The 23,095-nt window shown below is 38.2% G+C and overlaps 1 protein-coding gene across 4 annotated transcripts in view; it reads left to right on the forward strand.

The window, feature by feature from the left end:
* chd6 (chromodomain helicase DNA binding protein 6) overlaps positions 1 to 23,095 on the forward strand; it is a 55,284-nt gene that overhangs the window by 13,725 nt on the left and 18,464 nt on the right. For 3 of the 4 annotated variants that reach the window (XM_065279600.2, XM_065279603.2, XM_065279599.2), the window contains 18 exons: positions 2,533 to 3,068; positions 3,799 to 3,943; positions 9,041 to 9,190; positions 9,303 to 9,368; positions 9,483 to 9,541; positions 9,898 to 10,015; positions 12,440 to 12,526; positions 13,239 to 13,373; positions 13,552 to 13,673; positions 13,814 to 14,057; positions 14,408 to 14,584; positions 18,019 to 18,162; positions 20,092 to 20,347; positions 20,480 to 20,690; positions 20,782 to 20,977; positions 21,139 to 21,303; positions 21,420 to 21,599; positions 21,970 to 22,080. In XM_065279600.2, coding sequence (XP_065135672.2) covers positions 2,533 to 3,068; positions 3,799 to 3,943; positions 9,041 to 9,190; positions 9,303 to 9,368; positions 9,483 to 9,541; positions 9,898 to 10,015; positions 12,440 to 12,526; positions 13,239 to 13,373; positions 13,552 to 13,673; positions 13,814 to 14,057; positions 14,408 to 14,584; positions 18,019 to 18,162; positions 20,092 to 20,347; positions 20,480 to 20,690; positions 20,782 to 20,977; positions 21,139 to 21,303; positions 21,420 to 21,599; positions 21,970 to 22,080 — 3,102 coding nt within the window. The remainder of the gene's footprint in view (positions 1 to 2,532; positions 3,069 to 3,798; positions 3,944 to 9,040; positions 9,191 to 9,302; positions 9,369 to 9,482; positions 9,542 to 9,897; positions 10,016 to 12,439; positions 12,527 to 13,238; positions 13,374 to 13,551; positions 13,674 to 13,813; positions 14,058 to 14,407; positions 14,585 to 18,018; positions 18,163 to 20,091; positions 20,348 to 20,479; positions 20,691 to 20,781; positions 20,978 to 21,138; positions 21,304 to 21,419; positions 21,600 to 21,969; positions 22,081 to 23,095) is intronic. The other variant, XM_073815247.1, reaches the window with a different exon arrangement.

A 23,095-nucleotide genomic window follows, 5' to 3' on the forward strand; every position in this document is an offset into this window, starting at 1 on the left:
GACTAGAATTTCCTTTAAAGACGGGGTGCATGATGTCTGAAAGACAATGTTGACATGTGAATTCACCTAAACAAACATTCTTTTGATAGACCCAGGCAACAATGTTAGTTAGTAGACAGACACGCCCCTTACTGCTGATTGGCTACAAGTGTGTTTTGGTATTCGGCCTGACTCCCTTACATGTATCAAATTAAGAGGTTATTTTACATACTTTGTTATGATGCTTACGGTAAAAAGATAAATACATTAAAACAATCATTTTTATATACACAGTCACATTCACTGTAACAAAGGATTTGTTGCTTTAACTTAAAAAAGTTACCTGGTTGCCTTAAAACCTTTTGGACTCAAAATAATTATTGTGTATTTGAGTTGTGTAACTAATATTTTTAGGTCAAATTAACTCATAATCTTAAGACAACCAGGTAATTTACTTTTATAAGTTAAACCAATATTTTTTACCATTAACATCCTACATAAAAAAATTTAATTTACTAAATAGATTTTAACATGGGAATCTTTATTTTAATGTTAATTTTTTTTAGCCTAATAATGCATTTTGTTGCCTAATTAAATTGTTTTAATATTTTGAATTAAAACAACATTTAGAGGACCCCTGTTAATATCACCAGCAAATTGTAGCAGCCTAGCATCTTGTAAACACACTTTTGCTTTATGTACTGATCAAAATCTGAGCACCCCGACCCTAAATAGCATAAAGCCAGCAGACATTTATTCAGAGATAAAGTGTAAACTCGACAGGAGATGCTGTGCGCTGCGTTGCAAAGTGCTCCGCTTTTTGGCGGAGTTCAGATTTGGGCTACTTTTAAACTATTTCTGTGAGTTGATTTTTTATGGTTAAAGATGAAATGATATTGTTTATTATATTAGTTATTATTGGTATTTAGGCTAAGTTTTGGGCTAGTTTTGAATGTCCTTTGGGCTGGTTTTCATGCACGAATCTGGCAACCCTGGCTGTGCGCTTGCGCAGACGCTTGGTTTGGATAATGTACATGTAACGAACATTTTAATTAGAAAATTAAAACTGTATTGTTGTAACCTTGAGTCGAATTATATTCAGTCAGATTGACAACATTTTGAGCATGTAAACATAGCCAGTCTCTCAAACAATAATTTTAAGTCCATAATCATTATAATAATCTTGTAATATTTTTTTTATTGGCTCATTGTACAGATATTTTGGATACATGTTAGAGAAGGGAAGTTGTGAGTGCGTGTCTTAAACGGCACATCTGAGAAAGGTGCGTTTAGGTTTTTACTGTGGAGATGGAGTTCGCATTGACTGAACTGCAGCTGTCGTGTTTGGGAGTTGGTATTGATTCATAGGGAATTTGATTGCAGCATATGTGTGTGTGTGTGTGTGTGTGTGTGTGTGTGTCTGTGTTTACAGCTGGCAGATTTGCCTGGCACGCATGCATATTGCGGCACATCATGGGAATCATCTGCAGCATATATAAAAGAACGTATGCTTGCTTTTGTATGTGTTTGTGTACGTATTCATATGAGACAGACAGAAAAGGAAAAAAAAAGAAAGGGAAAAGGACAGTTACAGGAAGTTACAGCAGCTAAGATGTTTATACTTCCTGTCTCTGTGTGGCAAAGTTAAAACGCAGTTCATGCCTCTACCCCTGTAGACATTGCTAATGTTGCGTTAAGAGAACAATGAGGTTGATGCTTTTTAGACACGGGAGAGGAAAGGGTTACAGCGGAGACTGCGTGTTTACGTTGCCGCTTCCCGCAGCTTGGTCCCGAGCCTGTTGCCATGACAACGGCCCTGATTCCAGCCGGCTTGCTTCGGAAAGCGCATGATTCATTGACATTATCCCCATACCTGCCTGCAGTCGCATGCTCTGCCGGGGTGCGTGCACATGCGCATCCTGTTCCACATGTGTGCTGCAATACTTGGCTCGGTTAAAAATAAACACACTGTGCCGAACGAGATGCGCTGGGCTAAATGTACTACAAACACAAAGAGCTCTGTACAGGTCGCTGTGTTTTGTGCTTGTTTTATGTGCAGTCATATCAAGTAAATGAAGTTTTAAATGTGTCCTAAAATGTATTTGGACATCTTTAAGAACCACTAAAGTCTGTAAGATTTCTCCATATCCTTACATGATTTTTTTTGTGAATGCATACGTTAATATGTCACCAAGATTTTGTTTATTCTTTGTGGTTTGAAATGGGCCATTGTACGATTTACATTTGGCAAACGCTTTTATCCAAATGGTCTTGAAAGTGCATTCAAGGTATACATTTTATCAGTACGCATGTACCCTGGTATCGAACCTATATATAACTGGGATATAGCGCAATCCCTCAAAGGATGATTTAGACAAATCAAGTAACACAGATGCAAGAAAAACGTCAATGCTAAGTGTAAACATCTGTACTTTAAAGCTGAGCATGTTTGTGAAGTGGTCTGTCTGGTCAAAATCAGCCAAAACAGCAAGAATAGTGTTTAATTTAAATGATCTTTTGTTGACTTCTAAGCAAACTTTGTTGTTTTTCCAGATGTCTGCCACCCACGTACTAAAGCACACTCCATCCGCCGCTGCCTCACATGCCTCTGACCAAAACGCACAAACGACATTTCCCATCGGGCACTTGGGCAAAGACCAGTTACGAATCATCGGAGGCCCGCCCAATCACTGCATGGCTCACCCAAAGCACTCTGGGTTACGGGAGGCGGGGTCCGCGACCGCCAGCCCGGGTCTCTGCCCGTCGCCCTCGCCAATCAACAGCGAAGAGGACGATGGAGGGGGCGGGTCCAGAGTGAAGAAGAAACGTAGGAAAAAAGAGAAGAAAGCGCCGGAGTGGCCGAAAGATGGACGCGGCGATGTTAAACCAAAGAGGAAGGAGCAAAAAGAAGCAAAGGAGCTTCTTCCGAGAAAGTCGAAGGCCCCGAAGGAACAAAAGGTTCACAAGAAGAAGGAGGTGCAAGCTAAAAAGGAGATCAAAAAGGGCAAGAAAGGTCAAGAAGTGAAGGTGAAAACGCAGGCCAAGAACGCTACAACACATCCACCCTCGAAAAGAGGGAGGAAGCCAAAGTAAGTTTAAGTTTGGAATGACTTGAATGTCGGTAAATAAGCACAAAGTGTTCCTAAAATGCACATGATTTAAATGCATTTTTATCTTTACTCATTTCCAGTGTTAAGATAAATGAATTGTTAAAAACAAGAAAAGAAAACATTATATATATTCTATTAGAGCAGTACAATGTGTACATATACAGTTTTTTATATTGATATTGGCCATTTCTCAATCCGAAGACTGTAGCCTCCGGAGGTCGCATTTGCAAGCTGCATACGTCATCAAGACTGTCTTATTTCACAACATTAACAATTATAAAGTTGACTGTTATTCTTTGTAATCATACATTGTTGTAATATGCTTATGACTTGCAAATGTCTGAAAATAATAAACCAGGCTTGATGACATGCAGCCTGCATATGCAACCTCCGGAGGCTCCAAAACACACTTCATTACCCAGCAATGCTGGTCTTTTTGGACTTCTATACTTCTTGTGGCACCTACCCACTATTTAAAACCAAAAACTAATATGGCACAAATTCAAGTGCTGCTCCAGCGAAATTTGGCTCCTTCCAATTGTCCACATACAACTGGGAAGCATATGCCCAGCACAACATGTCCTACCTGTCAGTCAAACGGTACTTTGTGTGGTTTCATCTGAGATTTGTCAAGCTATACAGGAGCTGGTAAGATGAATTAGGAGTGGGTAAGATGGATTTTAACAGCATGTGCTGCTGTGTTCTGCAGAGATCAGGGTGCCATGCCACCAGAGAAGAGGAAGAAGGGCAAGAGGAAAAGTGATGCGCTCTTGGAGGCAGTGGAGAGCGATGACACGGCGTCTCTCAGCACACTGGCCACTGGAGGAGAGGAGAGCATTGACCCCATGGACACTGTGAGTGACTGTGATAATCTGTTATCTACACTATATAAGAACGGTTTCAAACACCAAAGACAAATCACAGATAACATTTTATGGTGGTACCAAATATTACGGTTTTAATAACACAATCTGGTCGCTTGACAGGAGGTATGTAATACCATCATGCAACTAGCAACTAGCATACAATCAAGTTAATTCCTTTCACATAAATAATTCAAGTCATTTGGCAAAGCTTTCCCAAATATCGTGCATTTTAGGACGAGACTGGTATGCGAGAATCTTTTACTTGTGTGTTTAAAGGTATATAAAGTATATTCAAAAATGGGAAGGTTAGTCTCCTAAGACCTGGTGTGTCCACATACATGGATATCACATTTTTTGTTGTTTTCACCATAATAGATAACTCTGTGTAACTGGAACCTGTTGTACACAAATGTGGATAATTACACTGCTTCATGTTCAAAGAAAAATATTTGGTTATTATATTTATTGGTGCTTCCTAACTTCAAACAGCTGGAAGAAATCTGAAAAAAAAAGGCAAACCAAAGTCTTAGGAGGATAATATGGCCATGACAATTTGTCCATTCAACTCTAATGTCATGTGTGTGTGAGTGCCGCAGGGATGATGTATTTTTGTAAGCAAAACCTGAAAGCGAGTTGGCATTTTAGCACTTCCGGTTCCAATGTCCCGAAGTCAATGTTTTTTTTAATGGGGTTTTGGTTAAACGCCTTAAATAAGATCTTGGATTACCACAAGCCTAAGATATTTTTACGTTTTATTCTACGACATAAAGCACACCAGTAATACCCCCACTCGTGACTTTTTAAAGCTTTGACATTGCTACATGGGACTATAAAGACTTTAAACGTTAAAGGATCTCAAAAACAATGCAACATGCACACAATTCCCAACAAAGATTCATCCACAGAGTATTTCCTTATCAGGAAACATGTTTTAAAATGTGTTTAATCAAGTTTGAAAGAGCTGTCTGAAGCTTGGTGGTAATGACAGTGATGTTGAGAGACCGTTGTGTAGTTCACTTATAGCATAATGTTAGCTTTTTAATTCGAGTAAACGCATTTAGATTTTAAGTTGTGGTCATCTTTAAAAATTATCTTGTTGGACAAAAGGTCCAAGTCTCATAAACTTTTATTAAACACAGATTTTACTTTTTGCGATAATCCAAAAGTCTATGGGAAAAGTTTATGGGCTTTATGGCGAGGAACCAGTGTACCTTCAGTGTCCCTTCAAAATTCATAAAAGTTGTTTTTATCTGTAAAGATTATCTTGTTGGACCAAACATGCAAGTGTAATAAACATTAGTTACACAAAACTTTTTTTGCGATAATTCAAAAGTCTATGTGATAAATGAATGGCTTTTTTGGGGAGGAACCAGTGTCCCTTCAGTGTCCCTTCAAAATTCATAAAAGTTGTGTTCATCTGTAAAGATTATCTTGTTGGACCAAACGTGCAAGTTTCATAAATTTAGTGAAACACACAACTTTTTTTGCGATAATTCAAAAGTCTATGGGAAGAATGTATGGGCTTTTTGGCAAGGAACCAGCATCCCTTCAAAATTCATAAAAGTTGTGTTACTTTTCTTTTACTTACTTTACTTTTACTTTATTGTCCGCAATGGGGAAATTATTTTTCACAGCAGTGCACTTGTTTGACACACATAACATAAACAATCACAATACACACATGTCAAAAAACCTTCCAGATGACACTCAGCGATGTCTATTGATGTCTAAATTCATAAAAGTTGTGTTCATCTGTAAAGATTATCTTGTTGGACCAAATGTGCAAGTGTCATAAACTTTTGTTAAACACAGAGCTTATTTTTTTGCGATAATCCAAAAGTCTATGGGAAAAATATATGGGCTTTATGGCGAGGAACCAGTGTCCCTTCAGTGTCCTTTCAGTGTCCCTTCAAAATTCATAAAAGTTGTGTTCATCTGTAAAGATTATCTTGTTGGACCAAACGTGCAAGTGTCATAAACTTTTGTTAAACACAGAGCTTATTTTTTTGCGATAATCCAAAAGTCTATGGGAAAAATGAATGGGCTTTATGGTGAGGAACCAGTGTCCCTTCAGTGTCCCTTCAAAATTCATAAAAGTTGTTTTTATCTGTAAAGATTATCTTGTTGGACCAAACATGCAAGTGTAATAAACATTAGTTACACAAAACTTTTTTTGCGATAATTCAAAAGTCTATGTGATAAATGAATGGCTTTTTTGGGGAGGAACCAGTGTCCCTTCAGTGTCCCTTTAAAATTCATAAAAGTTGTGTTCATCTGTAAAGATTATCTTGTTGGACCAAACGTGCAAGTGTCATAAATTTAGTGAAACACACAACTTTTTTTTGCGATAATTCAAAAGTCTATGGAAGAATGTATGGGCTTTTTGGCAAGGAACCAGCATCCCTTCAAAATTCATAAAAGTTGTGTTACTTTTCTTTTACTTACTTTACTTTTACTTTATTGTCCGCAATGGGGAAATTATTTTTCACAGCAGTGCACTTGTTTGACACACATAACATAAACAATCACAATACACACATGTCAAAAAACCTTCCAGATGACACTCAGCGATGTCTATTGATGTCTAAATTCATAAAAGTTGTGTTCATCTGTAAAGATTATCTTGTTGGACCAAACGTGCAAGTGTCATAAACTTTTGTTAAACACAGAGCTTATTTTTTTGCGACAATCCAAAAGTCTATGGGAAAAATATATGGGCTTTATTGCGAGGAACCAGTGTCCCTTCAGTGTCCTTTCAGTGTCCCTTCAAAATTCATAAAAGTTGTGTTTATCTGCAAAGATTATCTTGCTGGACCAAACGTGTAAGTGTCATAAACTTTTGTTAAACACAGAGCTTATTTTTTGCGATAATCCAAAAGTCTATGGGAAAAATATATGGGCTTTATGGCGAGGAACCAGTGTTCCTTCAGTGTCCCTTTAAAATTCATAAAAGTTGTGTTCATCTGTAAAGATTATCTTGTTGGACCAAACGTGCAAGTGTCATAAATTTAGTGAAACACACAACTTTTTTTGCGACAATTCAAAAGTCTATGGGAAGAATGTATGGGCTTTTTGGCAAGGAACCAGCATCCCTTCAAAATTCATAAAAGTTGTGTTACTTTTCTTTTACTTACTTTACTTTTACTTTATTGTCCGCAATGGGGAAATTCTTTTTCACAGCAGTAATAATAATAATAATAATAATGCATTTTATTTAAGGCGCCTTTCAAACCACTCAAGGTCACCGTACAACACAAGCAACAGTAACAATAATATCAGAAGTACCAACAAACAAAAATATCAATAAAAATAAAAAATAAAAATAAAAATACTAGACTTGAGTGTACAAAGTAATCAAGAAAGATAAGCAAGTCTAAATAAATGAGTTTTAAGTTTAACTTTGAATTGGTCTAATGAATCTGATATACGGATGTTAGCTGGGAGAGAATTCCAAAGACGAGGAGAAACACGGCTAAAGGCCCTATGGCCCATGGTGGTTAGGCGAGCAGAAGGAGTATGAAGGAGACCCAATGAAGAGGAGCGCAGAGTTCGAGAGGGGGTGTGGGGCTGCAGAAGGTCGGAAAGGTAAGGTGGAGCGAGGCTATGAAGCGATTTGTACGTGAGGAGGAGAATTTTAAATTCAATTCGGAATTTGATTGGAAGCCAGTGTAATTGTTGGAGTGATGGGGTAATATGTTGAGTAAGTGAGGTCCGGGTTATGATGCGAGCTGCAGAATTCTGAATCAACTGAAGTTTACGAAGAGATTTGTGTGGTAAACCAAATAATAAAGAATTACAGTAATCAATACGAGAAGTTACAAGCGAATGAACAAGAATAGAAGAGCTATGTGAAGTGAGAAATGGCCGGAGACGAGTGATATTGCGGAGATGGAAATAACAAGACCTGGTTATATTATTAATATGGGCTTCAAATGAAAGGGTGCTGTCAAAGATAACCCCCAAGTTCCTAATCTGGTGAGAAGGAGAAATAGAGGAACCGTCAATAGGTAAAGAAAAACTGCTTGACTTGGAGAGAGTAGAATTAGTACCAATGAGAAGGACTTCAGTCTTACTGCCATTAAGTTTAAGGAAATTTGCAGAAAACCAGACATTTATTTCATGAAGGCAGTTGGTAAGACAGGGAGGGGGAAGGATGGAGTCAGGGTTGGTGGATATATAAAGCTGCGTATCATCAGCGTAACAGTGGAATCTAATACCAAATTTTGAAAAAATATTGCCTAGTGGGAGAAGGTAAATTAGGAACAAAAGGGGTCCTAGGACAGAGCCTTGGGGAACACCACAGCTAACAGGGGAAGGTTGGGAGTTAAATTTTGTTGCGGTGCACTTGTTTGACACACATAACATAAACAATCACAATACACACATGTCAAAAAACCTTCCAGATGACACTCAGCGATGTCTATTGATGTCTAAATTCATAAAAGTTGTGTTCATCTGTAAAGATTATCTTGTTGGACCAAACGTGCAAGTGTCATAAACTTTTGTTAAACACAGAGCTTATTTTTTTGCGATAATCCAAAAGTCTATGGGAAAAATATATGGGCTTTATGGCGAAGAACAAGTGTCCCTTCAGTGTCCTTTCAGTGTCCCTTCAAAATTCATAAAAGTTGTGTTTATCTGTAAAGATTATCTTGCTGGACCAAACGTGTAAGTTTCATAAACTTTTGTTTAACACAGAGCTTATTTTTTGCAATAATCCAATGTCTATGGGAAAAAAGTTGTCTTCATCTGTAAAGATTATCTTGGTAGACAAAGCGTGTAAGTGTCATAAACTTTTGGATTATCGCAAAAAATAAGTTCTGTGTTTAACAAATGTCTATGGGAAAAATAAATGGGCTTTTTGGCAAGGTAACCAATGTCCTACAAAAATATGTCATCCCTGCTGCACTCTTTTACAATGGTATCATAACTTGCATACGCATAAAAACTTCATTCATTTATATAAGAAGTCACACCACAGTAGAATTGATTTAGACAATTTAAACAACTTTACAGCTCAAATAAGAGGCATTTTTTGTTTATCGGTTTCTTTCTGTCTCTCTCTATTTCTCTCTCGCACTACAGAAGAGGCGTTCGGGGCGTCAGGTAAAGCGTCGAAAGTATAATGAAGATCTTGATTTCAAGGTCGTAGATGATGATGGGGAGACCATCGCTGTTTTGGGCTCGGGCCGAATTCCCGCCCTCTCTTCCTCTACCCTTGCTTGGCAGGCTGAGGTAACCGTAGCAACATCTGCTATTATGCTACACCGCACACCTGCCCTACTTCTGTGCAGGGTAAACACACATAAACACACACAAGAATGACCCCCATATGCTTTCTTTCCAGGAACCCCCTGAAGATGAAGCCAATATCATTGAGAAGATACTCTCAGTGCGAACGGTCAAGAAAGAGGTACAGGGGTCTCCTGTAGAGACCGTTTAGCATCTTACAATACAAGTTAGACTCAAACAGATTGAATAATTACAAACAACACAAAAAAGTGTTCAATCTCATATTTTCATTTAGACGTCTCCTGATGAACCACCAGAAGTGTTGGAGGAGTTTTACGTTAAGTACAGAAATTTGTAAGTATGCAGGGTTTTTGTCCTTTAAACCCCTCTATAGTTTGGTCGTTGGAGCAAACAAAGAATGTGCATTACAAGTACTCCTCTATAACTCACTTTTATTGTTTAATGCATTACATCGAATCATTTATGCATTAAATTATCCATCATTAATGGAGAGGTAACACAACCTGCCTCCATTTGCTGAATCAACACTGGAGTGATTTATCGCAGCCAGCGAAGTTTCTATCTGTGGTCATATGAAAAATAGGTGCACAAGATGTTGGCAAAGTGTTGCTCCAAAAGAAAACAATGCATATCAGGACTGTATTGCAAAGCTTGTGTTGTCAGATATCTAAGCGTTTTCCCTTTGCCAGCTCTTATCTACACTGTAAATGGGCGACCTTGGAAGAGCTGGAAAAAGACCCACGCATTCACCAAAAAATCAAGCGCTTCAGAAACAAGCAGGCACAAATGAAGCACATTTTCACTGAGGTGGGTTCACTAAAGCATGCTGTGATTAAGTTCGTAGCATGTTTAAAAGGATGCATTAGGAAAAATAATATTGTAAAATGTGAAACTGGAATGCATTTAGGACAATGTAATTGTGAGATCTTTGTAATACTAATAGCAATAGTTAGATTGAGAATCTAAAGGTCAAATGTGTCAATTTTTATAATGTCATTGTCAAGATACCATCTCAGAGACAACCGCACTAATAGTACATACATACAATTCTGTTTTCCAGGCTAGGACATATCTCTAAAGTCAATATGTGACCTGTGCTGGCATATTGAGTCGGAATGAGCAAATTTTCAAAAATTAGTTATATATATTTTGACATTCTCTAAAAATAAAATCCTAAAGGATGTTTGATTTATTGGAATCTGACAAAAAAATAAATGACAGAGCTACACCTGTTTGAAGTTGATAGAGATAAAAAATCTTTAACTCGATTTTTCTGAAAATTGCTGACTCTATCTCGTCATTTAAGAGAAAACATTTGCATTAAATACCCCGATTATCCACTAAATTGCGCCTATTGGATTTATTATAAAAAACGGAAGCAAAAAATGATTTATTAATTTTACACTGCGTTTTTTTTTGATAATTATTCTGAATCTGATCTCTAACAAAATTCCTTTACAAAAATGCAATTATTTCAGCTTTTTTGATAAAAATATTTGTATTTTTGAAGAAAAATACCCATATTTAAGAGTTTATTAGCAGAGAAAAAATATAGATAGGATGAAAGTTTTTTCCCGTGTTGTTTGTTTGAAAGCAGAGGGTCTGTCCTTTTATTTGACATATTTGTATGTTTACATTTTTTTTAAAGAGAATTTTCCTGTAAGTTTTTTTTTTGGAAACTTTTTTTAAAAATCACAAAAAAAGGCTGGCGGCGAATGAGTTAAGGTTCAAAAACAAAATCGCTGCATCCATACCTTAAAATCACTGGTAAAACTAATAGATTTGGCACACACTAAAACAATATTTATAGGAAAAATATATGTTCAACTTTTTTCTTTCTTTAATTGTTTGATTGACATTGAGGCAGACAAATGTAAGATCCACTATAATGCAAGGATCTAATGCAGGAGTGGGGAACCCTGGGTCCTGGAGGGCCACTGTCCTGCAGAGTTTTGTTCCAACCCTAATCAAACACACCTGAATTTCATTTCCAAGTAATCCTGAAGACTTTAATTTGATTTTTCAGGTGTGTTTAATTAGGGTTGGAACTAAACTCTGCAGGACAGTGGCCCTCCAGGACCAGGGTTCCCCACCCCTGATCTAATGTAATGATACACATCAGACAGATTATATCTGCGTGAATTCTTGTCCAAACAGATATTTTTAAAACTGTAATTCTGTGTATATGTGTATATATCAGGGTTGCGTGTGCATGCATACTACGGATCCTTCAGTCAGCGCAAGGAAGATCGTTTTTAGTCTTGTTGCACTTAATAACTTTTTTGACATCAAGAAAGTCCTGCACTTCATTCTAATTTCTGCATGTTTTAAAACTGAAACCAAGTGGATGTACTTTGCATTAGATTAAGCATTTAGGACAGTACCTCTAAAAAACTAATAAAGATCATTTTAGATGTTTAAAGGGCACCCATTGTCCAATTCACAATCTTACATTTCTTGTTGTATAAGTGTGTATTAGTACGTTAACAATGTGCTAAAGGTACATACCCTAAAGTAAATGATGACGCGAGTTATTGTTTTCTTGGACTACAAAGAAAACACGGATTGTAGGCAACAGTTTCCTTTTTGGGATTGATGATGTAGAGAAGACCGACATTATCATAATTCCTACTGCGTTGTAAGTTAACTCTTGTTAGCATTGCATTGTGAGCGAATCTTTCAAACATGGTAAGGAGCGTCACATTTCTGGCTGACGTCAGATGTATTCAGGCCCTTATCAACGTACAGATTAGCTGGCCAATCAGGGAAACTGCGCTTTTCAAATCGATGAGTTTTGTGTTTTGTGTTTTTTTTTACCATGTGGAAACTGCGCTTTTCAAATCGATGAGTTTTGTGTTTTGTGTTTTTTTTTTACCATAAACCACGCAAACACATTGCATTACACCAAAAACACAAAATAAAGTTGTGTTTTACCAATGAAATAGGTGCACTTTAATGACTATTTAGAGCATTGGGATCGCTAGACGAGGGCTTAATGTATGTACTTTTTGTGAAAACCTTAATCCATATTTTTACATTTCTTTGCCTATAGCTCAAAATTAGACCGTGTGCATTTCATCTCATTAGAAAAGCATGGGTCACATGCTTTTTGATATCAATTGCCAAAAACGTTTGGGGTGGCACTACCCAGTTAACTGACCAATAGACAGTGCTGGCAGGAATATCCAGTATTTGCCATAAATGTGTGATCGTTTATGTTTTTCCTTCCAGCCGGATGAAGACCTCTTTAATCCAGACTACATTGAGGTTGATCGGGTTTTAGAGATCGCTATCACTACAGACACAGAAACCGGAGAGGTGAGTAGCTGTTACTGCTAGTTAAGGAAAAACTAGTTGAGAGTATATTTTGTGACCTGGCTGCTAGTGTGCTGGTTTTCCTACTAGACTAACCAACAATCCTTCCTTGGTCAAGTAGCTTGGTAACTGATTGACCAGCTTTACCAGCAAGGTTTTGTTGATAATTAATAAATCCAGATCAGCCTGAACCAGCATAGATGTTTATGCTGGTCTTAGTTGGTCTTTTCAGAAAGGTTTAAAACAGTATTTGTGACCCTGGACCACAAATAAGGGTAGTAAGGGTCAATTTTTTGAAATTGAGATTTATAAATCACCCGAAAGCAAAATAAATAACCATTGATGTATGGTTTGTTAGGATAGGACAATATTTGACCGAAATACCTTTTGAAAATACTGAATCTGATGGTGCATAAAATCAAACTTTGAGAAAATCGCATTTAAAGGTCAAAGCCCGCATGAAGTCTCTAGAAAGGCATATTACAAAGAAAAAAGGTTTGTTGTTGCACTCTCTACTGGTTTTCCACTGTAATAAAGTTGTTGACTACATGTTGACTAAATTGGCTTTTACGTAAAAAACAAACTTGAATGGGAAATTCCCTGAGCTTGTAGCGCAAGAAAGCAAGTTTGTAGGCATCGTCTTTCAATAGAGGATTCGTACTTTACATTTTCTTATTCTCTCATTTTTTGTTTTGTTTTGTTTGCATGTAAACAGGAAGTTACACACTACCTAGTAAAATGGTGCTCTCTGTCATATGAGGAGAGCACTTGGGAGCTACAGGAAGATGTTGACCCTGTGAAAATCAAGGAGTTTGAAGACCTCAAGAAAATTCCAGAAGTCAAACTTCTGGTAATCCCCCAAATTCAAACTGTCTTTTTTTTTACTCAGACTGGTTTTGCGGATACCGTGTATGTTTACATTATGAGTGCGTAGTTCAACATCAGTTTTCTATCCATTAAGGGCGTTTAAGTGAGTATGTTAAACTAAAAGAAGAAATTTCAGCTCACTGTTTTTTGTGCTGACACAGGAGAGACCTCTTCCAGAACAATGGCAGAAACTGGAAAGATCTCGAGATTACAGAAATGGAAACCAGCTAAGAGAATATCAGTTAGAGGGAATGAACTGGCTGCTCTTCAACTGGTACAACAGGTAAACACCTAAAGCGTTCTGCGTAGGACTTACACCGTAGCCTTAGTTTTTATTCATACTTCAGATGATTAGGACAGATTTACGTTTCTCCTAAATTCAATCTTGCTTGGCAAATGAACATCCATTTTCTCTGGATGCAGGAAAAACTGTATCCTGGCCGATGAGATGGGGCTCGGAAAGACCATCCAGTCCATCACGTTCCTGTATGAGATCTTCTTCATGGGTTTGAGAGGACCATTTCTTATCATCGCGCCTCTATCCACCATCACCAACTGGGAGAGAGAGTTTCGTACCTGGACCGATATAAACGTCATCGTGTATCATGGCAGTCAGATCAGCCGGCAAATGATCCTGCAGTATGAGATGTACAACAGAGACGAACAGGTAAGTCCGACACATTCATTTACATCAATTGTTAATTCCCAGGTTACTTCACTACTTTTTTCATGAGAGCCACACTGATAGGACAAAGTCAATAGGAGAGCCACTTTCACAGCAAGTATTAAAATAGGCAGAGAGTAGACCGTCATTTTTTGGCGTTTCACACAAATGCGTTTTCAACTACTTCTGATTGTGGTCGAATGTGGACGAGCTCAAAACATTTCACACCTCGTTTACATCGTCCACTTGTGATCTGATTGCCCAAAATGCATCTTAATACCAGGGGAAACAGCCTCTATTTGTACTAAAAATATAAAAATATGTTTTTTTTTGTCTTTTCTTTGCTCTCTCAGGGAAACATAGTGGCCGGGCAGTTTAAGTTTCATGGAGTTATCACTACATTTGAAATGATCATGGCGGACTGTCCAGAGCTGAAGAAGATTAACTGGCGCTGTGTGGTGATCGACGAGGCCCACCGTCTTAAAAACCGAAATTGCAAACTTCTGGAGGGTCTAAAACTCATGAACCTGGTCAGTTGAACAGACTTCCAAGGCTGCTTCATTGAAATTAGGGATGTCAATTTATGCCATATTCGATGATCGTTTAAATTAACGATCAATCAATCGAATACTCATTAACAGTAATAGTTCAATAAGCCTTTACAGCAGTGACATATATAGCCAATGACATAAATGTGTGCTTTCTCACGCAAATTAAAAGATTTAATTTTGTCTAAATAGCATGCTTTTTGGTGTTTTGATAAAAATCATGAATTTAATTTCGTAATGAAATATAATACACACAGTATAATTCATATGGGCACTCGGCACAGTCGCACGTAAGTCTGTGCGTCCATGACAAAATAAAAGTTTAATTATCATTAGGTGTTAGTTTTCTAGTTGTTCACCTCGCTTTCTGAGTCGTTGATACACCGTTTGTTGTAATTATATCCAAGAAGGACACGAAGGGCACTTTTCCCATTGTCACCTCAGCTTAGACCTACGGCGTACGTTCAGCAAAGATGCTTATATTAGGAAGATTTCAACCTTCCATTAAAAAACCCCACAGGACCATTCAGAGTGTAACGACAGTCATTTACAGTTTACATTTTAGTTTCTTTTGTCAGAAATAAAGATTACATTTTAATCTGTTTATTAAAAACTGCTTCTGGTCTCCTTCCCTGTGTATAGCAGCGTTGCTATGCTAATCTTGCAGGCTTCCCTGAAGACGGTCTTTGCTTTCAGTATCCTAACCGTATTTGCATTTTCTGTATCGGACCCTAAAAGATCCACTGCGGATGCCATTTTGTTGCTTTAGCAGCCAGCCTTGTCTCGCATGATGTTAAAAGCCCAGGTGTGTGTTTGTCATCGAGCATCACTGTTGGCTAGTTTAACTTCTGCGCCCCTGTTTCATTTTTTTAAACGGCTTTTTGTGCTTTGTGCAGGCGTGGCACACACGTGCTTGCTTTTTCGACAATCATTAAGTTTTATCGATATAATTCTTATCGACAATTAATCAAAGATCGATTAATTGTTAACATCCCTAATTGAAAAAAATATGGTTTGGTTCGAAATTATATTTAAAAGGGAACTTTCACAAGACTTTTTGAGATGTCAAATAAATCTTTGGTGTCCCCTGAGTACGTATGTGACGTTTTAGCTCAAAATCCCCTAACAGATAATTTATTATAGCATGTTAAAATTCTCTGCACTAAATGGCAGTGTCGTGGTTGGGTAGTACAGATAAAGGGGCGGTATTATTCCCTTTCTGACATCACAGGGGGAGCCAAATTTCAATCACCTATTTTTTTTACATGCCTACAGGGAATGGGTTATCAAAACTTAAGTTACTTGGTTGATCTTTTTCAAATTTTTTAGGTTGATAGAAGCACTGAGGACCCAATTATAGCACTTAAACATGAAAAAAGTGAGATCTTCATGATATGTCCCCTTTAAAAATAGTTATCAGGGGTCTCATTTATAAAACTGTGCTTAGGATCCTTACTAAAAGTTTATGTATGCACAAAAGCCAAAAAATATTAAGACTTATTAAACAAAGCAAATTTCAGGCTTTATAAGTCACAGGTCACCTGCAAGTATGCGTACATGAATCATCCTCAGATCCCACCCTTCAAGCCCATTCTCCTGTCAGGGTTTTTTTTATAGATCACAACCTTTTCGTGGGAACTGGCATACGCACGTTTCCAGACCCGTTTTGTACGTACGCACGCTTTATAAATGAGGCCCCAGGAATTTTCAATGATCAAAAGGTGTTTGTAATCATATTTAACATAGTAATCGTTTAGACAAGCAGAACTTTCGATTTCAACAATTTGAGGTCCATCTAACCAACTGTGCAGAGACATTTGACACCGGTTTTATGTGTCATGCATCTATTTTTATATCTACCTACTGCTTAAAAGAGGAAGTGAGGTCAATCGCGAGCTAAACTGCTGTGGCGTCTGTCTTGCGCGCATCTCATTTAGCTTCTGCTTCAGTGCATTTTCATACGCACATCCTCTCCCAGCACACTGAATGAGTAATCTCATCTCATCGCTTTACATATCTGCAGTCATGGCCAGCATGTGGAAGTTGACGCAGTGCTGTATTTTTCAGTAAATCATCTTTCAGACTCCCACAGTTAGTTAGGTGTCCATTGTGATTAGATGTGAATCTATAATATACTTTTCAGCGCTGAAATGTATTTTTTAACATGGAGAAGGAATGGATGAGTGAACAGATAGACAACATTTTCTGTCCCGTCTCGCTTATTTCTATAAACCCAAGTGTCTAAGGGCCTTTTTTTTACATCTGGTCACTTCATGTGTTTTCTCTGATCGGATAGCTACCCTTCGCTCCATAAATCAATAAGCGTGTCAGAGCTTGAGAAGGGAACGATACGCTGCGTCTCCCTTGTCATACTTCCTGCGTCCCTGTAACGGCGCCTTTGGCAATATTTCAGATAGCGATATACTTCCTGGCTCCCACGTCACCCTTGCTGCGTCCGAAACCGCCTACTACATACTATATAGTACGCGAAAAGCAGTAGGCGAGGCAAGTAGTATGTCCGAATACATAGTATTCGAAAAACAGTATGCGAAAAGTACCTGGATGACCTACTACTTCCGGTTAGATTTTGCAGTGTGCATACGATGGACGCTTCACTATCCCATGATGCCCCGGACGAGGAGTTATCCAACGAAGAAGAAGAGGCACGCGGCTGTTTTCGCGCTGAAATGACATGACGTGATGACGACGTATGTCACGTGATGTAGCAACATGGCGAATGTAGTACGTCCGAATCTCATTCATACTACCCGGATTCATACTATCCAGTACCTACTGTTTTAACGCCAAGTAAGTAGGTACTTCATCTTTTTCAGTACCTACTATAAAGTATGCGGTTTCGGACGCAGCCTTCATCTTTGTCGTTAAGCCTCACCATTGGTTGAATTTGATAAACACATTCAGATGCACTTACTCCTGGAGGCGTCCCCAAAGTGTCACCGCAGTGACGCAGCGTGAGTTCCCTCGAATGGGAACTGTAACAATGTGTCTTAAAAGGTAACACAATGTAAACTTGCTCTTACTTAAAATTTGTCCCCACATTAAGTCCTTGAATTTGAGGGTATTGGACCTGGAAAGTCCTTGAAAGGTCCTTGAATTTAGGTTGAAAAAGGTGTGGGAACCCTGCTCTAAAAGTCTACACAATGTAAAAAAATTTAAATGATCAACTTGAATTTATAATTAATTTGAACTTTCGTGCCTAGAGAGGAGTAGCTATAAATTATAAAAATAAAGTTGAATTAGCTTAAGTAATTTCACCTTAATTTTATTATTATAGCAACTCCTCCCTTAATTTGTAATTTCAAATTGATTAAACTTAAAGATTTAAGTACAATGAGTTTTTACAGTGTACTTTAAGCAGTATATTGAACTGCCTGTTTTTGTGTGTCTCTGTCAAGGAACATAAGGTTCTTCTAACAGGAACCCCTTTGCAGAACTCGGTTGAGGAACTTTTCAGTCTCCTCAACTTCCTCGAACCTTCGCAGTTCCCGTCTGAGACCACTTTCCTGGAGGAGTTTGGAGACCTGAAAACAGAGGAGCAGGTGAGAACTGCTGACTTTAACCCTTCAATACTTGTTGTTATGAAGCTTGTGATGTCACACGTATCTGAACGTGAACATTTCTAAGAATCTTGCAATGTAATTTAAAGGTGCAGTGTGTAATTTTTAGAGGGATCTCTTGACAGAAATGCAATACAATATACAAAACTACATTATCATGGGTGTAGAAAGACCTTTTTATAATAAATCGTTATGTTTTCACTACCTTAGAATGAGATGTTTTTATCTACATGCACGAGGGTCCCCTTACGTGGAAGTCGCCATTTTGTGGCACCACGTTTCTACAGAAGCCCTTAACGGACAAAGATTTTTGTGTCCGACGATGACATGTTTTTTCCGGTGGCAGCTACTGTAGCTTCTCTATGCATTTCAAAAGCGAGGGGTGAGCAGTGGGCTGAGCCGTTGGTTGCAATTCGCAGTCTCACCACTAGATGCTGCTAAAATTTATACACTGCACCTTTAAACGCGACAAGTGAGCTTAACTTTGGGTAATGAAGCTTTGGTTAAATCATAAATTTTTAGGGTAATTGTTTGTTCAGCCCCAGCGTTAACGATTTTCAAGTGACCAGAAAATTAACAGCGAGAGAAGATATTTATTTAAATTTTACACTCGACTCGGATCAATCATTCAATTGGCTGTGTATTTATATGATGAGAAAAAAGCCGACTGTGCAAGATAACTCAACAACTTCTTTATGAACAAAGGCTAACATACGCATATGGATAAAGATATATTTCCTAGAGATGATGGTAGGTAACTAATACTAGAACAGTAGAAGGGTGATAGACTTCTGGATACCGCTGTTAAATCAGCTAAGATTTCATTGATTATTTGTTAACCTGGACCACAAAACCAGTCGTAAGTTGCACGGGTATATTTGTAGCAATCGCCAACAATACATTTTATGGGTCAAAATTAAAAAAAATTATGCCAAAACTTATAAGGATAATAAGATCCATGAAGATATTTTGTAAATTTCTTATCGTGAATATATCAAAAAATATATTTATCATTAGTTATATATTTTGCTAAGGACTTCATTTGGACAACTTTAAAGGTGATTTTCTCAATATTTTTTTGCATCCTCAGATTCCATATTTTCGACTAGTTGTATCTCGGCCAAATATTGTCCTATCTTAACCAACCATACATCGATATTTATTCAGCTTTCAGATTATGCCTAAATCTCAATGTAAAAAAAATTATTTTGTGGTCTATAGTCACATTTGGAACTTCGGAATTTGGTCTTCTATCGTTAGATTATACATAGATTTCTTTCTAGGTCCATTGAAGCACATGATAGACTTTGGAAAATGGTTAAATTTAGCTGGAATAACATGAATTAAGTTGTGCACACGCTAAAATAGCCAAATATCAGGTGAATTAATCGGCTTGGCTTGATTGTTGCTGACTTGGGTACTGATGGATGTACATTTAAAATTGTCTAAACTCTCTCCCCGCCATTGACAAGTTAACTCATCAATTAAAAGATAACGCTTCCCTGCCAATGACGAGTTTTTCCGGGAATTCGTATTTTGGATATTTTCCACCAGGTGGAAAACGTTTTGAAGATCGCTCTGAATCTGATCTCTATCAAAAGTCCTTCACAAAAACTCAATTATCTCAGCTTTTTGCTCAAAATTTTGTATTTTTGAAGACACCTACCCATTTTTGAGAGGTGATAAAAAGAGCACACATAAAGGTAGAATAAAACTTCTTTGTTTGAAAGCAGAGGGTCTGTTCTTTCATTTGATATATTGCATGTTTATATATTTATAGAAGAACAGTTTCTGGAAGGCATTAAACTTTTGTGAAAATCATAAAATATGCTGGCGCTGGCTGGCAGCTTTTTAAAAAAAAAAACGCTAGTGGGGAAAGAGTTAACCTGAGAACAACTTGTATACCTGCAGGTAAAGAAACTTCAGGCCATTCTGAAGCCCATGATGTTGAGGAGACTAAAGGATGACGTGGAGAAGAATCTGGCCCCCAAAGAGGAGACAATCATCGAGGTGGAGCTCACTAACATTCAGAAGAAATACTACAGAGCCATCCTGGAGAAAAACTTTGCCTTTCTTGCCAAGGGAGCCAACCAGCACAACATGCCCAACCTCATAAACACAATGATGGAGCTTCGCAAGTGTTGCAATCACCCGTACCTTATAACAGGTATACACAAACACGCGCTTTACCGATGGTACCTGATTTTGATGCAATTTAAAGACCAAACTTCAACCGTTCTTAGTAATGCAACTGTGGCGACTTTGCACAAGAATGACTTTCTTGTATCATCTTCCTCAGGTGCCGAAGAAAAGATTCTGGAGAGCTTCAGAAAGACCTACAGTCCTGATGCCTTGGATTTCCAGCTCCAGGCCATGATCCAGGCCGCTGGTAAATTAGTGCTTATAGACAAGCTGCTGCCCAAACTTCTGGCTGGAGGACATAAAGTGCTGGTGTTTTCACAGATGGTCAGATGTCTGGATATACTGGAAGACTACCTCATCCAGAGAAGGTCACACATTTCTTGACATTAGCCATGACATTCCCTCTGAAATCCAAACATAACATAGCATTCTCACATGCGATCTCTGTAATACGCGCAGGTACACGTACGAGCGCATCGACGGGAGGGTTCGAGGGAATCTACGGCAGGCCGCCATCGATCGCTTCAGTAAGGTGGACTCCGACCGCTTCGTGTTCCTCCTCTGTACCCGGGCGGGAGGGCTGGGTATCAACCTCACCGCCGCAGACACCTGCATCATATTCGACTCGGACTGGAACCCGCAGAATGACTTGCAGGTGAGTTTTGTGCGGTCTTAATGCGCATCACACTTTAACTAAAACATGCAAATGTACCAGGATTACAAAGATTATCTGAACAGTTTTGAATCTCTTATATAACATTACTTGGAAGTTTGTGCCGAGCATTTCTTAACAAATTTCTCCTTTGTTTTAAACAGGCTCAAGCTCGCTGCCACCGGATTGGTCAAAGCAAAGCGGTAAAGGTGTATCGCCTTATCACGAGAAACTCATACGAGAGGGAGATGTTTGACAAAGCCAGTTTGAAACTTGGATTGGACAAGGCTGTTCTGCAGGACATAAACCGCAAGGGAAGTACAAACGGGGTGAGTGATCTACAAAAAAGATTTGCACTGGACACCAAATAATTTTTTTTATGTTTTGTTCGGTTGATGCCATGAAAGGTTTGTCATACTAAATAAATCATTTTTACCTCTTTGAGGTTCAACAACTTTCCAAAATGGAGGTAGAAGATCTTCTCAGGAAGGGAGCGTACGGAGCGCTCATGGACGAGGAAGATGAGGGCTCTAAATTTTGTGAGGAGGACATCGATCAAATCCTTCAGAGACGCACGCAGACCATTACAATCCAGTCCGAGGGAAAGGGATCAACTTTTGCCAAGGTGAACAGTCACAACAGCTAAAATGGCTTGTGTTGTTGTAACCCTAATATGGTATCGTGACCAACTTTTGACTTTCCTATATCGTCCTATTTCTCCCACTAATGTTGCTCAATACTTCTTTCACATTTATGCATTTGGCAAATGCTTTTATTCAAAGTAAATAACATTACATTGCAATGCAATCTATATATTTTATCAATATGCATGATCCTTGGGAATTAAACCCATGACCTATGAGCTGCTACCAATTAAGCTACAGGAGTACAAACATCACATGAGTTTTGTAATGCTGTCTGTTTGATAGTTAGGGTGGCCCAATCTTAACTTCTTTATCAAGTGTTCCTAATTATTTATTATTTCTTAATTGCAGGCAAGCTTTGTATCGTCAGGGAACCGTACGGACATCTCTCTGGATGATCCAAACTTCTGGCAGAAGTGGGCCAAAATCGCAGAGCTGGAAATTGACTCCAAAGCTGAAAAGGTAAAATGCGCGCGCACACACACACACACAGATGGTTTTCAACTCATGTGAGCTCACAGTGACTCAGTGTGGTTCACGGGGATGGAGACTGTAGTGCCAGACGATCACAGATTACACCAGAGAGAGAATTTGATTTGAATATCAGACTTATAGTCAAAACAGATGGAAAGCGTTAATGACAAAAACATGTATATAAATTTGTGCTAATGTTTTTATGCTATATAAGCACAAATGTTTGTGTCATGTTTTAAATTTATTATCAAATGATTTAACATTTATTCTAAAATTGTGTAAGGAGCCTATCAACTGGCGTACACTAGAGTTTGATTGCAGGTTTTTATTTGTGTGTGTGTGTTTTATGTTTGTTTATTTTTTGCACTACTGTACCATACAATGCAATGTCTTTGAAAAACTCAAGAATTGCAATAATGTACGAAACATTGCCTTTGAAGGGCACATATTATGCCAATTTTTACAAAATGCTTAAGTCTCAATCGGTTCTTACAGGTCCTTGAAATCCTTGAAAGTTTATGAATCAGGGGAAAAAATTTAAGGCCCTGGGAAGTTTTTGAAAATATACATAAATATGTACAGGTCATTGAAAGTGCTTGAATCTATTTTATGCAAGAAGTTTACCAGGGAAAAAATCCATATTATTCCCTGTGTAGTGTAGGATAATATCATAAATGCTTATATCTTCTGTATGTGAATGTTGATTCATACCAAAATGCTTTTTTGCATAGTTGTGTTTGACACATGAAAACGTCTCGGGTTACGTATGTAACTGTTGTTCCCTGAGAAGGGAACAAGACGCTGCGTCACCCTTGCCATACTTCCTACGTCCCTGTAACGCCGTCTTTGGCAATATTTCAGATAGCGATATACTTCCTGGCTCCCGCGTCACCCTGTCTTTGTCGTTAAGCCTCACCATTGGTTGAATTTGATATACATATTCAGACACACTTACCCCTGGAGGCGTCCCCAAAGTGTCACTGCAGTGACGCCGCGCGAGTTC

This window comes from Paramisgurnus dabryanus, chromosome 7 (assembly GCF_030506205.2).
Source record: "Paramisgurnus dabryanus chromosome 7, PD_genome_1.1, whole genome shotgun sequence".
NCBI lineage: Eukaryota > Metazoa > Chordata > Actinopteri > Cypriniformes > Cobitidae > Paramisgurnus > Paramisgurnus dabryanus.